General features: G+C 45.4%; 1 protein-coding gene across 1 annotated transcript; it reads right to left on the bottom strand.

The window, feature by feature from the left end:
• Positions 1-665: 665 nt before the first annotated feature.
• CYP1B1 (cytochrome P450 family 1 subfamily B member 1) lies at positions 666-16,366 on the bottom strand. Its single transcript, XM_014832937.3, has 3 exons — positions 8,663-16,366; positions 7,233-8,276; positions 666-4,431 (listed from the first exon to the last, which is right to left on the bottom strand). Exons 2-3 carry the CDS (start codon positions 8,273-8,275, stop codon positions 3,843-3,845), a joined length of 1,632 nt encoding a protein of 543 aa, XP_014688423.1. The 5' UTR covers position 8,276; positions 8,663-16,366; the 3' UTR covers positions 666-3,842.
• Between the last annotated feature and the right edge of the window lie 2,650 nt (positions 16,367-19,016).

The raw sequence follows: 19,016 nt of genomic DNA, 5'->3' as shown, positions 1-19,016 counted from the left end.
CCTGGAGAGGCAACAGCAGGGGCCCTGTGGAGTCATCTTTTACCAGGTAAAAAGGTCAGCAGAAAAATATTTCCACTAGGATATTTCAGAACACTCTCATATATTCTATTTTATTGGACATTAATTGCACTTATTAATTAAGGCACATGTACCTTTAAAAAATGAATGAATGAATGTGTATTCACCAGATGAAAAACAAAGGCTTTCATGTCAAAAAAAGAAAAAAATGAATGAATGCAATACTCAAGGAAAGGATTGGTATGTTGCTGAGGGGAAGAAAATATGTCTTGCATTTTTTGGGTGAAGCAGAAATATAAGTTCAGAGTCTTAAAGTCTCGATCGATTCAATTTTTCACAATTACAAATTAAAAGAAAATTACAAATCAATTCCCACTTTGTTAGATTGTTTGCCACTGAAATTTAACTTCCATGTTGGTTCTTATAAATTCAAAAATACAGAGATCAGAAATTTGGTAGGAAACTGGATACTGAAAGGTTATTGAAAAAACAAAACAATAAAGCAAGCTACCTAAAATCCTAAAATGTACAATGCCCAAATAAAATGTTTACCATGCAACATTTTAATTTAAGCACTTATAAATAGTAGTTGAAATGAACTGATGCATTAGACTATATTTGCTACAACAAAAAGTAAAACTTCATAATAAGATTATGAAAGTGATTTTTATTATTTTGGTAATGGTGTCCTTTTATTATAGGTGATTAGAGATACAGAATGTTTTTAATCTGGTATAACAAATAGTAAAAGCTACATATTAATGCTGTGTCCTCAAAATCTATTTCAGTTACAACTATGTATTATAGTTGCTCTGTACATATTAAAAGCATGCATGATAAAATATAAAAATAAGAAAAGGTTAAATAAGAAGTTATCCTTGAATTACAAACATCTACTAAAGTGTATCTTCTTATCACACAGTTGTGTCATAGCTAAAAATATACAAATTAATATATAGTGCTATGCAACTATTTGATCTAATATAGATCTATTATGAGAATATTAAGGCTGTAATAACATTTCACAGGTAAAGGCTAAGTTCTGAGACATGAAAGCTTTTTGATAAGCCACAAAACAAACCTGAGAAATCTTTTTGTTTTGGAAAAAAGCAATTTTCTTACAAAGTCAAGCTTTAATATGTAAGTGAAGCATTTCATAAACAATATACCTTAGCTATTGCAGTAACGTAGAATAGATGTTCTGACTTTAAGGGTAACCTCAAATACATTCTTTCTCTGGTAGAAGTAAAATGAGGTTTTCTGATTAAGCCAGTAATCTGATTACTGTAGCCCCCAAATTCGGTTATTTTTGTTTGCTTTGATTTTGCTTTCCTTCCTTTAATTAGGTTATAAACGTATGAAATAAGCCACGTAAGCTCCAAGCGCCTAGCTTACTCTCGCCTCTGTGAGCACAGCTTTCTCCCACAGCTGAAAGTGCCGGATGAACTGAGCCTACACAGCCCGACACAGATTATAGCACATCTGGTCCTGGTTGATTTAATGAGGCATCCAGATTGGGACATGATTGCTTTTACTGCTGCACAGCTCTGAAGCAGAGTAAGCGGGCTCCGGCAGCCCAAAGTCATGGTTTCCACGCTGCTGGGGGCAGGGCAATACAGGTGCCAAAAACATTTAAATGTATTGGGTAAGCGTGATTTCTATAGTCGACTTTAGTGCCTTAAAAATACTGGCACAAACAGTTTTTCATCTTCAGGAGGTACAGGTATGAGATTTTATTAACTAAAATTACGTCAAAATGTTATTAATAAAAAGTCCCAAATTACAAAATAGATCTCTATGTTGTAGATTAAAAAAAAGTCTATTTGGGATTTGACATTGTCACATGAAACATCATTTTTCTAACTGTTCATGCTTCAAATTTTGTGCTTCAAATGAATTAATTTGGAATGAGTGGGGAGATATTTACCCATCTTTCTTCCTTTTCATTTTTTCACTCTTTTCTGTTACCACCCCCACACAACCGTCATACACTCCTTCCTTTGTAACTTTGATAAAAAGATCCCAAAAAGCTTCATAAAATGTAACAAGGAGTCAGCTTTTAGGACACCGTACAGCTTCTTTGGGTGGTTTACACACAATGAAAGTACAAACTTCAAACTTCACTTTGTTCTTTCGTAATCTTCCATTGCTTTTTTAAAGGTTTTCAGGTGATTTACATAAACTGAATGTATACATTTTGTTCAAGCTTTATGTTTGTAGGTTACCAAAGTGACTGCTCACTCCGCTGGCCATCTCAAATAGCACAACGGGTCTGATCAGCTCCAGTGGAACACAATGCCATCTTCAAAACAGCCGCCCAAGACTGTCTTCTAACTCTGACTTCCCAAAACACAGACATTCATGCTACTTTAAAAAAATCACTTCAAAGAGAAACTAGGTCAGTTATAATGGGAATTTCCCCCCTTGTTGCCTAATAAAGAGAACATCCAGATAATTAATTGCATTTTTCACTCTCAGGTTAAATTTCTCTGCCTTCCATAGGATAACGGCCAGATTTCCTCTAACTTCAGTCAGAACGCAATAATCAAAATGGCTTTAAAATTAAAATTTAAGCATGGCAAGAGTTTGGAATTTTAATATATTAACTAGAACAATGTCAAAAAGAGATTCTATATTATGAATATCATTTTAACAAATGTAAAGTAATAAGGAAGATATCTCATAGATCCAATTTTGAGATTTTTTTCAGTTCTCATTCAAGCTCTGGACGAGAGAGGAGACTCTGCTTCAACTTGGTTTCCATGATGTCAAAAAACAGGGAGTTGATTTAATCAAGCTTGTTTCATGTATTTGAGCCAAAACTGGTTGAATTGGTTGTACTTTTAGATTTGCTATGACATTATGAAAGACATACATTATTCATCCTCTCCTTGACCCAAATAATTAATACTATTTAACAATAAAGTAGCTAATACATATTGCTTCTGAGTAAATATATGTGTATACATATTGAATACTATTTGTTGACTTTTATTTTAATCTATGAGACTTACTGAAATCAGTGCATTATAATCACATCGTTTAAAGCTCAGCTGGACTGGTAAATCCTTTTTTTTTCCCTCATAACTGAAATTCTGTACTTTGGCAACTAAGATAGATATGACTTCAGCTTGGAATTTTTTATAATTTAACAACTTATACTTTAAAATTCTTGATAAATCACTGAAACCCACTATAATCACTACATTAACTACTATTAATTTCTATTTGAGCAAATGATTTTATAACTCATCCAAAGATGTGAGAGAAAGCACATCAGCAGGCAAAACGATAAATCCACCCACAGATACTAGAGCCTAACTAAGCGATTTTACTGGAAAGGTGAGAAGGGAATTTCTGGTCTTCACCTTTTCCCTTATCACCCTCAATCATATGTCTTACACTGAAATTACCTGCCTTTTCAGATTCAACAATATATTCGGAACATTTGGTCAATACAGTTTTCTATGGAGATTTCAGTACACGGAACATCAATCTGGGATCCCACCCACGAAAGCACAATTCCTGAAATACCTCTTCATTAGGTAGTTTTATGCCTGTGCACATGTGTGTTTTAATTCCAAAGAATGCTCCCTCAAGAAATTATTATTACCAGCATTTCATATATGTATAAAAATTCTTTGGGCGCTTTACTCTTTGACTCCAAAAATCCTCCCGGAGCCCCTGCATAGGCATGTCGTCTACAGTTGGTTTATGCTTACATTAGAGGCTAACTGAGAAAGTGGCACAGAGGAGCTAGAAAATTTTACTCCCCATCCCTCAAAAGTTGAGTAGTTCTAAAATTTCAGCTTGCTTCTGGCTTCTCACTGGCTGTCTTCCTCGGCTTGTAACTTTTGGACAGCACTATCAAGGAGCTCCATGGACTCCCTGAGGGTGACATTGATTTTAAATGACTTGGGTTTAATGGTCAGGCCATAATGAAAATCCATTTTCGAGAGCTCGTCTGGATTGGCCTTGATATTGCACTCGTGAGCCAGGATGGAGATGAAGAGAAACAGCTGCATCTTGGAAAGCTCCTCCCCGATGCACCGCCGTTTGCCCACTGAAAAAATCATCACGCTGCTGGCCAGGTCCCTGTTGATGGAGCCGTCCTTGTCCAAGAAGCGGGCTGGATCGAAGTCTTCGGGGTTAGGCCACTTCACTGGGTCATGATTCACAGACCACTGATTAACAAAAACCACCGTGTCCTTGGGAATGTGGTAGCCCAAGACAGAGGCATTGGCAGTGGTGGCGTGAGGAATGGTGACGGGCACAAAGCTGGAGAAGCGCATGGCTTCATAGAGAAAGGCCATGACATAGGGCAGCTTGGGCTGGTCATCCAGGCAGGGGAGACGGTCCCTACCCACGACCTGATCCAATTCTGCCTGGACCCGAGCCTGCACTTCAGGATACCTGTTTGATTTTTAATACAGAGGGAGAAAATAAGTGAGGAAAACTAATTCTCCTTTCATCCAGAAAGCACATTACAATTTAATTCCACTTTCTTTATCTGAATCAGTGACTGAATTAACATATCAGGGCAAAAAAACCATCCAGAGCAGTTTCCCAGTTTCTCACTAAATTACAGGATGGATGAATTAATAGTTAAATTTCCCATAATAAGCCTCACATGGCTAATGCTTTCTTTCCTAAGTCAAAAAGAATCGAAATTTTCAGTCTGGAAAAGCACGATAATAAACGAGGCCGACTTCTCCGTTAGGGACAGCAGGCACAGTGCCTGGGACCCACAACGCTTTTCAGGGGCCCATGAAAATATTTCCATTTCTTTTGAAATCAGAAGGAAAAAATGATCTTTTAGGTCAAGGAAATGTTTTAATATATAATTTTAATGTATTTATCTTTATACCAATGTAGTCATAAAATATAAATTTGAAAATATTTTAAGGAACAAGAGAGTCCACCAAGGCAAAAGCACCCTGGGTCGGCAAAAGTTAAAATGCAGCCCTGAAAGTGGATCCTTTTCACCCTCATCTCCCTAGACGATTCCAGCAGACATACTGTTCTCATTTTATACAGAGATAATTGGTCCTGATAGATAAAGCTACATATCTTCTAAATTTAAGCAAATTCCCAATGTTCATGAGATTATGGCACAAATTATAATACTTATTTGGTGTTGGTGATATAAACTATGTAGTGCAATCCTTTTGGGAAACAAAATCTTAGTACGAAGCAAGATCCCTAAGGGTAACCTCTCCCCACTCTTTTTAAACCCATGCCTAGAAATGTATTTTCAGGAAATAACAGGTAGAAAAATATCTAACCACAACAACAGCTGAAAATGTTAAAAAAATGCAATCGTAAAGCTCAAGAAATAATTATATATAGCAATATGTTATTATGGCAAAATATGTAGCTATCAAAAATCACTCAAAGTTTAAAAATGGGAAAATGTCCATTATGATAAGTGGAAATGTCAGAAGTGGAAAAAATGTAAATAATTATTGCAACTCTGAAAAAAATGTAAGCACGTATGCGATGAAAGTGTGGGTGATTTATAAATTGCTTCATTATCACCGTATCTCAGGGGTCTGCAAAGTTTTGCATAAAGGGCCAGATAGTAAATATTTTAGGCTTTGTAGACCAAACTCAACCCTCTCTGTCGCAACTATTCAACTCTGCCTTGTGCTGTGGTGTGAAACCAGCCACAGACAATGAACCGGCATGGTTCTATTTCGATAAAACTTGTATACAAAAATAGGTAGTATAATTTGCCAACTCGTCATGGTGTCTTTTCACTAAAAAGAAGAAAAACGTAATTATCAGCCATGTTGAGTCGAAAGTGATCCCAAAATTGTTTTATTTTCTTTTACTGCCCGATTCAGTTTCTAATGAAAAAGAACGAAAGCCTGTTTCAAAAGATAACATGCTTATCTGGGGATGCAAAGGACCTATTGATTCCGTTTTGGGAAGTCTTCCTGCCCTATTACTGACGTCTCTTTATTCCATATCTGCCCCTCCCTCATTCGTGTGTCTATCCTCTTAACACGGAAAAGCGATTTTAAATATACGAAAAAATTTATTTGTGAAAGTAGCTGTGCAGTATCTAAGGAAATACAGATTGCAGTGGATTCTAGTAAGAAAAGAAGCTATCTTTGCCTTCCAATTTCTGGGGCGCCATTAAATTCAGCATCTGCCCCTTACTTGTGCGCCAAGAAATGACACAACCAGGATTTCTGGCCTCCCAAGGCAATCAGGATTTGCCTTGAGCAAGACGTTGGCCCCTGGCGTATGGTTGCCAGATAAAATACAGGCCACCCAGTTAAACCTAAACTTCAGATGAAAAATGGCTAACCTTTTAGTATAAGTACGTACTGCATAAAATTTATTTTTTACTTGCTAAATCTGGCAACACTCGAGACCGGGAACCTGCTTGATTCCTGCACAGAGCTTCGCAGAGGTCCGCGATCTTAATCAAGGTGGGCACTAGGGACCAGCTAACCAACCGAGCCAGGCCCAGGGGCCAGAGAGGTCCGCGGAGCCTCCCAGATACCCTGTTTGCCTTTCTAGATGCTGCTCTGCCCTCGGTAAAAGTGATTGCTTCCCTGCTTTTTTACCCTAACACTTGTCTGACTCCTAGTGCGGCCGTTTCATAAATCTAGCACAACCCGCTGGTTTCTGGCTGCTTTCCTAAAGCTTCCTCGCCGCTTAGTTGTCCGCTGGGCCAGACCCTCTGGCCTCCGGGCCGGCCTCCGCGCGCTGCCTTTGCCAGGGAACAAAGCCCTGGCGCACCGCAGGCTTTTAGCGCCAGGGCTGGGCGGCCTCCCATGCGCGCCGAGCCGATTAGGCTGCTGTGTTTCTTTAACATATTTATTGCGTTACCCTTTCTTTCAGGACCCTTCCAATTTTGCTTCGGCTGTGCCAGGGAGGAAGAGATGAGGGCCAATGTGCCGGCACCTAAAAAATCTTGTTTTTCCAAGAGCTTTCTCAGAAATTTGTCCCCACTCGGAGAGGCAGCGACAAGATCAGAGATGCGGACCGGTAGGGGCACCGCTGGGTGGATGTGCGTGAGCACAGTGCCTTCCTGAGGTGCGCTTTCGGGACGCGATCTCAGATTTGAGAGGTGGGGACCTGGGGCGAAACCCAAAACCCAACCTTAGGTAGCTGGTTGCGACCTAAGCATATTCTAGTCCCACTCCGCCTTTCACAGAAGAGGAAAGGAAGGCCCGACCCCCGCCTCCTGGAAGCGTTACCTGGTGAAAAGGATGAGCAGCCACTGCAGCGCAGTGGAGAGAGTGTCCTGGCTGGCGCCGAAGATGTCGGTGACAGTGCCGGGTACGTACTCCATGTCCAGCCGCGCGCCGCCGTCGCCCGAGCCCTCAGCCGCCTCCTTTCCAGCGGAGAGGATGAAGGCGTCCATCATGTCTCGGGGGGCGGCCCCCGGCCGAAGGCTTTCACGGTGGCTCAGGAACTTGTTGAGGACGAAGTTGCTGAAGTTGCGGTTGAGCTGCTCGAATTCGCGGAAGGCAGTGCGCACCGGGTTTGGGAAGAGCTGCAGCCAGGGCAGCACGTCCACGAGGCTGCCCGCGCCCACCGTGCGCCCGAACTTCTCGTTGTGGCTGAGCAGCTCGAGGAACTCGGCGTCGTCGTGGTTGTAGCGGCAGCCGAAGCACACGGCGCTCATAACGTTGGCCACGGCCACCACGGTCAGCGGCACCGGGTCGAGGAAGGCGCCGCCGGCGCTGCCGCGCACCAGCAGCGCCACCAACTCGCGCGCCTCGCCTAGCACGTGGCCCTCGAGGACGCGGCGGCTGCGCGGCTGGCGCGTGGAGAAGGCTCGCATCGTGCTGTGCGCTGCGCGCCGATGCACCTTCCAGTGCTCAGAGTACTGGCTGAAAGCCAGGCTGTGGCCGCCGGACACCACGCGGAAAGAGGCGAAGGGCGGCCGGTCGGCGAAGGCAGCGCCCTGCTGCACCAGGGCCTGGCGGATGGCGCGCTCGCCGTTCAGCACCACCACTGGGCAGCTGCCCAGGCGGATCTGGAAGACGTCGCCGTAGCGTCGCGCCAGGCGCGCGAATGCGAGGTGCGGCGCAGGGCCCATAGCCGCCGCATTTCCGATCAGCGGCCACGCAAAGGGGCCGGGGGGCGCGCACCCTGGCTGTCGCCGCCGCTGCCTCAGCAGCCACTGGCCCACGTGCACGGCGGCTAGCGCCGAGAGGAACAGCAGGAGCGTGGTCTGCTGGGTGGACAGCGAGATCGGCAGTAGAGGATCGTCCAGGCTGAGGCTAGTGGCCATGCTGGAGAGAGAGGGGCGAAGGAGTGACACTCAGGTGTGCAGAGAAAGGACCAGGCTCCACGCCCTTACCCCCAGCCTCGGACTACCATGAGCTTTGGGGTACGGAGAAGGTAGTGCGTAAGTCAGGTCAGGGCTGGCTCACTGGAGAAGCAGCTGAACACACCCTTTTCCATCCCAAACCCACTCCCCAAAGGAAAAAGGAAGGGACCCAGCCTCCCCGTCCCCACCAGTCGCGTAACGGTTCCTGCAATTCGGGGACAACACGGTGGGCAGAGAAGCGGTGGCGCTCAGTTCTCTCTAAGTGCTTATCACCTCTGCCCCTGCACCACATTCCACCCCCGATCTTTGAGAACCTATCACAAGAGGTGGCTCCGCGGACAGACTGACCTGCGAGGAGGCGCGGTTTCCAGCGGCGCGGGACGGCGGGCTCCAAGAAGGGGCTGGGGCTTTGTGGAGGGCAAGACCTCAACCTGTGTGTCTCCAGGCAGTCGGAGGCCGGCCCTGGACACCTGCTGCAAGCGCTGGGAGCTTTAGCACCCACTCTGGAGTCTCTAGGCGTCGTCAGAGCCAGGGGCGCTGGAATGGAATGGGGACGGAGAAAGGTGCCTCCTTTGGCTAGCCCCGCTACACCTGGGGCCTCAGCAAAGTCGGGCTTTTCTCACAGCGTGGGGATTGAGATTGGGGGGTCGATGAGTGGAGTCAGTTTCCAGCTCTCACGCCCCCCGTGTGGCTCTGACAGCTGGCATCGCAGAGGCGTGGCCGGTTTGGACAGTCACTCCAGAGAGTCAAAACGCGCCATCCCGTTTTTAAGGTCTGTGTAGAGGGAGGAGGCAGCGGGACCTGGCAGGGCGGGGCTAGTGGGGGGCGGGGCGCGGCGACAGTCCACGCCGCTCGGACCCCCACCCGGCTTGCGGCGCCCGGGTTGTCACGCGAGGCGGCCCTGGCGTGCCCAGAGGGCCTCGGCCAAGGAGCTGGCGGCTTTACCAGACGCGGCAGCGTGAGCTTTTCGTTTGCCCAAAAACCGTTCTTTATCATGGTCACCTCCAGTCGAGGCCGCGCCGTTTCCCCAGAAGCGCGCTCGGGACTGAACCTGCCCATCCCGCGGCGCCCTCCGTGGGAGCGCGCCCCGTTCCCCGAGCCTCCCTTCCGTCTCGGTGCCTCTAGCTTCGTTCCCCAAGAGAAAACCGCTCGCGATCCTTGTGCGCCCGAGCCAGGAAAGGAAACCTGTCAGTTTGGAAACCAGAGAAGTTCGCTTTGCCCTGGCGATTTGCCTTACAGCCTCCCTATTGTACTTTATTTTATTATTTTATCTTAACGTTCGTGCAAACAAATCGGCCACTCAGATGACGCCCTTTGGCGAGCCAAGTTCTGCCACCTCGCGGAGCAAGATCAAGAATCCCTGAGAGCCGCCGCTCCCCCGCCCCGGGGCCCCGACCGTCCTTGGCACACAAAGGCCCTCACTGGCGGGGCGCAGCTGGCCCCGAGGTTTCCCGCGTAGAAACTCCTCCAGGTGACACCGCCCACTGGAGGGCGCCGGGCCGCGCTGGCCGAGTCCGAGGCCCTTGGCGCGAGGCCCTGAGCCGAGCTGGGGCGAACACTGGGGAGCGGAGGGGAGGGAGCGCGCCCTGAAGCATCCTGGGGGGAAGGAGGCGGGGAGGAGGAGGAGGAGGCAAATCTCCGCGCGCCGGCGAACTTTGTCGGGTTGAAAAGTTTCCTCTTGTCGCCTCCCCCTTGCGTGCGGAGCTGTGCCTTGCGTGCGCGGCTTCTGGAAAGTCGGCTCCAGTCATATCCCTTGGCGCTTCTCACGGCACCTGACACGCCGAGGCGGCGGCGGGGGCGGCGGCCAAGGGCTGGGTGCGGGCCGCCACCACCCTCCGCGGCGCACGCACGGCCGCGCCCCCAGGGCCAGCGAGGCCGCCGCCCGGGCCGCCACCGAAGGCGCTCGAGATGGGGACGCTTCCTTCCAAGGGGGAGCCGAAGGCGCCCGGGCCGGGCCAACAGTAGTCTCCCCGGCTTGCTTCGCCCTTCCCTACTGGCTGGTACAGGGTATTTTCAAGAGCCTGGAGAGAAAAAGCCTTCTCCGCAAGACTGGGGAAAGGGCAAGCCCAGGGGAAGGGTGAGCTGTATGGTAGTTAAGCAGGTGGGAATTGTACCTCCGGGCCTCCTCCGGGGTCATCAAGGGTAAATATAAAAGTTGCACCTTTACCATGTGACAACCCTGTGCTTTGAGCTTTACCCGCCCTGTGAATCTCTGTTTTTTCCCTGTTTATAGATGAAGAAACGGGTTCAGAGAGGTTATGTGACTTACCCAGGATCACACACACTATAATACAATTACAATCATACAATAGAATCTTAAATGATTCTTCTTTCAAGGAAATGATTGAGATGCTTGCATGGACAAAGCGGGGTAGTTTTCTACCCTCCCCATCTTCCCTCTTACCAGCCATCGAGAAGTAAAGCTAGGATTTGAACCCACGAAGTCCCACTCCAGATCTATCCTACAAATTTACGCAAAAAGAAATCCCCAGATAATAGGCACAAATGCCTTCTTTCCTGCTTGCCTTTTTTTAAAAATGGAAGAATTTTTTTAAATAGTTTTTGTTTATAGAATTAAGGATTCTGAGGATCGCAAAGAATAAATAGCATGCCCACCTTTTGCAATTAAATTGGTTTTGAATGAAGGAGGGCCTGTGGACTGTGCCTCATAGCTGACCTTGGAATAACCGGTTTGATTTTAAAGAAAAATAAAGGGGCGTCTGAAAAGAGTCTGACTTCCTGAGGGATGGAAACCAACAATGAAATATCTGACCTGATAAGAAAAATGTGTTGTTGTACAAGTCTCCATTCAGTAGCTTTTGAGAGGTTCTCTGGAAATGATTTCACAAACTGTGATGGAGTACTCAGATCCAGGATGAAGTTAGTTTTTGAGCGCCTGGGTGGATAAGCATTGGCTTCCCAGCACTGTATTGGCTTACATATCTTTTGAAATGAGTTTCGTAACAGCCTTACGTTGTCCAGCTTTAGCAAGACCCTTGCCTAATAGTTCAAGACTGTGCATGCATCAGTCTCTCACTAGACTTCAATTTAGCAGTATCTCTACCAGCATCAGAGTGGATGGAGGTTGCCTTGAAACCAAGTAAATTCCTACCTTAAAAAGTACAAAACAAGACTGTTCCTAAGACCTCCTGTTTAGTTCCTGAATAATGCTATATAGTTTTTAAGTAAACTAAATGCGTGCCTTTCTGCCATAGCAAATAGTTCAAGCGTATCTTTCAAGCTGTGTGCCTTGGGCTCAGCTCCTGTTCTAGAACATGCCTTAAACAAGCTGAGGAACCAGTTGGGCAAATGCTGTCAGAAAAATAGGCCCTTATCTATCATGGCAGACCAAAATGACTTGCTGTGGTAACATCGTCTTCAGAATCTGCAGGCCTCAGGTGCTCCCAGGCTTTGTGGTGTAGATAGATCTCTGTTGAAGGGTGCGTCTGGTACTTGATGAAGACATAGTGTAAATCTGCAGCAGCCTGTGGGTACCCCTGATCCAGCTCAAGGTGGGGCCCTCCCTCTGGGGAGAATCCACACTAGGCTCTTTCAATATCACAACTTCTCCATCAAAGCCAGTATCTAAGGCCCAGGATCTCCTTTCAGTCAGTGGCACGGAATATGGGGTTTTTCCCCAATCACCCAACCAAATCTCAAACTCGAACTGTTTGGTGCAAATAACTTTTCAAAAGAACAGCTAAGCTAGAGAAAGAGTTTAAAGTAGAGGTTTAAAATATCTTGTCTTGTATCGATTCCAAAGAACAGAAATCCAGCTTCAGCTTGTTTAAGCAGGACAGGAATGCGCTAGCTCATGTACAGGGAAAGGTAACTGTGGCACCTTACAGGATGGAAGGACCTAGGGTTGCTCTCCCTGGTCTCTATTATGCTGGTCTCTGCTTGGGCTTTGTTCTGCAAGCTCCACATGGTGAGAAAGCTGGCTATAGGCAGTCTCAAATTAACCACCCAAGAAAAAGAGACCATCTCCCTTCTAAGGTCATTATACAGGCCCCTGGAAGGACTCTGACATGCCAGCCCAGCATCAGGCCACCCCTGTGGCCAGTGGGCTAGGTCTGTTATCAGAAAAAGAGGGACAGGGGCTGGAGGAATCATGCTAGGAAGCCAAAGATAACAGCTCTGTCAGTCCACATGTATCCCACCCCTGTTTATAGCTTTCTTTCATGTTGGAGGATAACCCCGACCTATGTTTATTAGTTTGAGTCAGCAAAAGAGATAGATACATTGTGCCTGAGCCAAGAAAGCTCGGCCCTATATCATCAAGCTAGAAGTTGGTTTTCTTCATGGGCTTTCTCTCTAGCCTAATTCCTGTGTCTATTTTATGGGCTCTTCCAGGCCCTCCAAACACACATACACACATGCACTGAGAGGAGAGTGGAATAGAAACAGCAATCTGGCAAGTCCTTGATGAGTGGGGTGGGCAGGAATCAGTAATCAGACACATGTTTGTAGGCAGGAGAAAGAGGAATAGGAGACACGGCAAGTATCCACGGTTACTAAGAGCATGGCGGAGAAAGGAACTGTAGGATATTGCACATCATGTGCTGGGAATTGAGAGAATTCTTAGGAGTTAATACCAAAACTGTGCGCCGAACCTCACTTGCTTTTGCTTTCTTCCCTCTGGTAATACACAGGCTGAGAACCACAGAGCTAAAAAATAGATCTATTTCATCTAATCTAAGCAGCTATCATTTGTAGGATGAACCATTATCTTATATACTAATATAAAGGCAGAGGGGCTGCCAAATGTGTTTACGCTATTGGTTGTAAGACACATTCTGATTGCAGAGCTGTTAAAAAAATTTTTTTAAAGTGTGTTTTAGAGTCAACAAAGCAGTATGCTCGCCAGCAATGAGCCTCTAGATTCTCTACCTTTGTGTTAAGCAGCCGTGGTCCTGAGCTTTCTTGGATGGGGCAGTTGAGGCCTGGAGAACTACATACCAAAGCCATCCCCCCTTCTGTGCATATTATTTGATGTGGACAATTGTGGTTTTCTCAATCTTACGTAAAGTGTGGGTAGAAGCTGCTTTGGAAGAATTTGCTAATTTTATCAACCTAAGTAAATCTCAGAAAAAGACAGTCACCTGCTAAATCGTTGCAGCTTAAGACAACTTTCTTAGCCCTGCCCGCTTCCAACCTGATTGCCCCAAGCTCTTTCCATATAGTCTGGTGTTAGTGAAAGCCACAGAATGACACTGTATTGTTCCAGTGTCCCATTAAAATACTTTCAATCTCTGCACCTTACTCTCAAATGCTTCAAGAAAAAAAGACAGGGAAAGAGAGAGAGAGAAAAGAAAATAATAAATCAAACGTGGTAAAATGTTCGTAATTGGAAAATGTGGGTAAATGAGAGTTCTTTGTGATGTTCTTGCAACTTGTCTATTAGTTTGAAATTATATCAAAATTAAAAGTTACTAAAAATAAAAAATAAGTGCATAAGAAATGTCTTCCTAACACTATGATCATACATCGTCCTCTCGGATTTTATTGGTAGTCTCTTATATGAAAGGACCGTGAAAAGACCCTGGGATTGATGTGTCATTCAGTGGCCTCCATCTGGTCCGTTGCTCCTAGAGTTCGGGGCTGAGGAGTCTGTGCTCAACGGCAGTACTTCTCCTCATCCCGATCTGATAATACCTTTACCTTCTTTGCTCTCCTTGCTTTTTGATTGGTTTAACTGGATCTGTGTCTTTTATTGTAAGCCTCCTTCAATTCCTTCTGAAAATCGAAGGGATGTATGTAAACAATACCCTGCCCTTCGTTTCACCGTGTCCTTGTTTTAAGGAGAGAATCCACTTAAGTCTGAGGTGCTTCATAAGGGCAGCATGGCACAGCTCTCTAGTTGCTTCTTCCTACTTCCTGTAGTTTCCATCCTTCTCTGCCTTTTTTCTTCCCCTCGCTCTTCCTTTCTCCTTCTTTCTTCTCTCCCATTCTCTTTCACTCCCCATTTCCTTGGGTTCATTCTTTTTCTCCCTCATCTGCATTGCCTCAGAGACCCCCATTCTCTTCTCAAGCTGCCCCATCTCTGCTCGCTTCTGTCTCCCTCTCTCTGTACATTTCCCTGCTGACCTTTTGTCTCTCACAGAAGACTAAAGAACAGGGGCAGAGCAGAAAAGAGAAGTGAGAGTGAAGAAGGCAAGAAAAGGAATCAGGAAGATGAACAACAAAGAAAAGAAAAAGGAGCAAAAAATCCAGCGCTGGGGCTAAAAGAAACTCAATGATCAGTCATTTAGTCCAGTCTCTCAGCCAACACGTGGATCCCTCCTCCTCTATATTTGTGGGGTGAAGCTCTCACTAACCCAGCACAGCAAAGATTCCATAGGAATGGAAGGGACACCAAGGTCTGTGGTTGCTTCTGCACATTTGTTCCCTGGGCTTTGACTACCACCCCATCTGGTTCCTGAGACTCGCCTTTCTAACAGTGGAACTGGGAGCTGCTGTCCTCTACTTTGGTCAACAGAGAAAAACTTTACTTTCCTAATTCTTTGATCAAGCTCAGAAAATCTTTAGGCAGATGAAGAATATTGTTCTTCGTTTCATTTCCTAAAAATAAATATTTACGAGGTTACCAAGAAAATGCATAAAGCAACAAGTAAAGTACAAAAAAAAAAAAGACAGAATGTACATTTGCGTTCAGATAAAGCACAACATCCAGCCATGGGAAGGACTGGAAGGACTGGTAGACCTTCCAGATTTAGGATGGATTCCTGGCTGAGGATTTGGATTCCAGTCTTCTTTTTCTCCATTAACCTTTATGTTTTTAGGGTTAAATCTGTATTCCCTCACAGGTTTCCTTCTCTTTCCACAAAGGGACAAAAATTGAGGTCAAAACCTATGGTCACATCCAGGGCTTGAGAACGTAATTGGTAGTTAAATAACTTAAGTGGTTATTCCTCCCCTACGCATTCTCAGAAGAGAACACGAGGACTGGATAATTATATATTGGCTTTTTGACCGTTGACCTCCAACAGGACTTTTCTGTTCTACAATGAAGTGTTCATGTCTCAGCTATGGCCTTTCTTGTTGTTGGACTGCTCAGGTTAGAAAGCTCTAGATGTTACGAGGTTCTTCCAAACAGTAAAAAAGAATCTGGAGTGAATGTTCTTGTCTTCTGCTGAACTTAGAGCTACCCTTAGGAGCGTCATAAACCAAGACTAATTTCCGTCTCGTGTAACGGTCCTTCGCATGTTTGAACATGGCTATTGTGCTGATGCCGAGACATCCTTCCACCAACTAAGAAATGCCCCAGTTCCTTTAGTCATTCTTTGAATAACTTGGTTCTAGAACTTTATCCAGCTTATCTGTGCCTTCTAAACAATGTAGCTTTTCAATATGCCTAAATATGTACCTAAAACTGATACCCCTAAGGTGACACCTTATCCGGCCCAGAGGGACATAGTTACTTCCCATCAGCCATGCCGTGTTTCTTTTAATGCAAACTAAGTTTTTGGACTGTTTTAACATATCTCACTGTTGTACCCATCCTAAGCTTGTGATCAACTAAAGTCTTCATCTTTTATTGTAAGACTTGATACCATTCTGCATCTTTAATTGCGCTTGTGCAACTGACTGAAGAAAAACTAAATATGAGATTTTACGTTAATTCTTATTAAATGCTTCTTGGGCTTTGGGCCAGTATTCCAGCCCATGGAGACCATGTTGATACTCCTGCTGGCCCTGAGGGTCAGAGACCTGAACAGGAGGAGGAAAACAATATGGGGAAAGCATGTCAAGTGGCCAAGTAACCACTGGTCTACTCTGGACTACTCCTAGGCCAAAAATTTTTGGACTGTGGTTTATATTATCTATCCACATTATTATATATCCACAGCATTTTATGTACATATTATAATATATTACTTTTCTGTTTGGGGCAGATATAAATTCTTAAAATACACAATGTAGTACATAAATTGACTCGTTGCAAAAGATTCAGTCAGAATATAAGAATATGCAGAAAAATGGGAAAGCCCACACTCCCACCCCTTCTCAGATATGATCACGGGAACCATGTGCCTTCTATTTATGTACGTGCGTATATTTGATTACACATGTATGTATCTGTAATACAAATGAGATCATAGCAGAATTACTGTTCAGTACTGAGGGGCTTTTTAGCTTAACAATTATCTTGGGGACCTCAACAGAAAGTATAGAGCTACCTCATGCTGTTGCATAGTATGACTAAACATAATTTATTTAATATTTCTCTCAGATGGTCGTTTGTGTTGTTTCCAACTTATTACAGACTTCACTGCAGTGACTTCACTTCTGTGCAATTCTCTATACATTTGCAAGTGTTTCCCCAGTAAAGATGCTTGAACCAAGGGGATATGCATTTTAAAGGATCTCGATACCACTTCATTGTCTTCCAAAAAGACACACCAGTTTGTATCCTCATGAGCCGCGGGTTTTGTACCAAGTAGCATGTGCCTAAATACTTTTCCTTCTATAACAAATCGGTGCTTTGATTTAGCTTTGCAAATGTAGAAAGAAAACAAACAAAACAAAAATATTACTTGTCTTTCAGACCTTACTCCACACTTTAAAGAATATGCTTCCTTGTGTTTAGATTGTCTCCTTTCTTGACGGATGAGGGAAATCCCCAGACTAAAGCCAGTAAGATGTTAGGAGGGAACATTCTGGATCTCCACATCCCTGTGGGAGATATCACAGAAACCAAGGTGAGAGAGTGACTTCAGCGCCTCAATAACCCCTCTGAGATGATGACAATTCTTTACAGGCCCTTAGGCACAGACTCAAATGCCTTTTGGGCTTGTCTAATCCTCCACGGGAGATTAAAAGCAATAAAGCCAGCATACCACAATCATTAAGAGTTTGGCTTGTGAAGCCAGACCTCTTGGATGTGAAACCCAGCTCTCTTATTCCTAAGCAGTACCCTTGGTCATGTTATGTAACTCTTCTGAGCCCAGGTTCCCGCATTGATACAAGAGGGATAATAACATCCCAACCTCAGGGAGTAGTTGTAAGGACTAAATGAGACATTGGGAGGAAACCAGTTAGTGTAGTTGATGGCAGAGTGAGCCCTCAATCAAAGTTAGCCATTATTATTATTATTATTATTATTATTACTACTACTACTACTAAGTCTTTATTCCTGTCCACTAAAGTCAGAGTCGTGCAAGAATTTGGACCTCAGAGGAATAAAGACATTGTCTGCTTGGTTCAGGGTAATGGCTCCCAGGGTGACACACCTGCAAGGTGGCACACCTGAAAGCCTGAGGTGACACCAATCACCTCCTCCTTGTCTTTCTGAGGCAGTACTTTGAGTGGTTAGTAGGACCGCTGCAGAACCAGCCAGGGTCCGGATCTTGTTCTACCACTCAGAGTCGAGTGACTTCAGTTGCTGTAGAGTGAATCCTCTGGGTCCAGTTCACACTTAGGTGAAATGGAGATAATACCAGTCCCTATTTCACAGAGTCGTGGTGTGGACTAAACGAGCGAATACGTGTAAAGCTTTTAGAACAGTGCCTGGCACCTGGTCGGGGCTCAGACAGCATCAGCCATTCTGGTGATTCTGTAGGAGGCCATTTGCCACTGCCTTTAAAAGGCTGATCTCAGAGCCATCTGCTCTTGGCAGAAGGGCTCAGCGCCAATAGCCAATTGGCGTTTTTCCTCCAGCTCCCAGATGGCAGCTATGTGGTTCTTCTTCCTAACCTCATTTCACCTCACCCGGATATGCTCCACCTCAGGACCCTTAGTACAGAGGCAGTTTTTTAGGCAGGAGGATGCCACGTTCCCGAAAGATCCAGGGTGAGGCCAGGCTGGGTTCCTTCTCCAAGCAAGGCTTTGGGCCAGTTCCTCTGTGGCTTTCTTGAGTGCTTTGCAGCCCTGCAGTAATGAGGCTCCAGGACAACACTCATGCAATTCCCTGCCAAGGAGAGTTGAGAAAACAACCCTCTACAAAGTGTGAATGGGAGAGAACTCAGGGAGTGCTGCCATGAGGCCTCCCAGTGATTTGTACAGATAAAGCAATGCTATCAGCTTCCCAGAAGATACCGCCTTCTTTTCTTACATTACAGGTCTGGGTGATAGTGGACTGTGGCCTCAGACCTGGGGCATATGCACGTCTAACAGCCACACCAGAGAAACTGAGGCCCTCTTGGGAGCCTGTACCCGAAGGCAGGACAGGGAAGCTCTCAGCTCTCCTTTCTTAAATGCCAGAAAGGAAATTGTCCAGAATACTCCCCCATCCAAAAGGGAAAGTTAAATTCAACAGTCTGTACTTTGGTGGTGACTAACCTCTATTTTTCCTTTTCTCATTGTGCTGAGTCAGTCCCTGGTGGCTTATTCATTTGAAGGGTTTAAATGCAGAAGGAAGGAGGGGCTTGTCAGTTTCTGAACCTTGAAAGCAGGGTATCCTGGCCTGTTTGGGTGTGGCTGGGGCCTCTTACCACCAGCTGTGCCCACAGGCACCTTGCTCTCCTTCAGTCCGCTACGTCAGGGACTTGCAGATGCAGTAAGGATGTCACTGAGCCCTGAGCTCCCAGGTTACCAGCGCCACACCCCAATGGAATACCTGGGGCAATAGGGCAAAATGGAAATCTACGTGCCCAGCGAGGACACATGAGGGACTCTGGACTAGCAAGAGCCCTCTTTTCTTTTCTTTTTTACTGCTAGGCTCTGAGTACAATACCTGAGGCAGATCAGAGAGGTGAAAATC

Source organism: Equus asinus, chromosome 6, assembly GCF_041296235.1.
Source record: "Equus asinus isolate D_3611 breed Donkey chromosome 6, EquAss-T2T_v2, whole genome shotgun sequence".
Classification (NCBI taxonomy): domain Eukaryota; kingdom Metazoa; phylum Chordata; class Mammalia; order Perissodactyla; family Equidae; genus Equus; species Equus asinus.
This window is presented reverse-complemented; position numbering and strand designations above follow the sequence as displayed.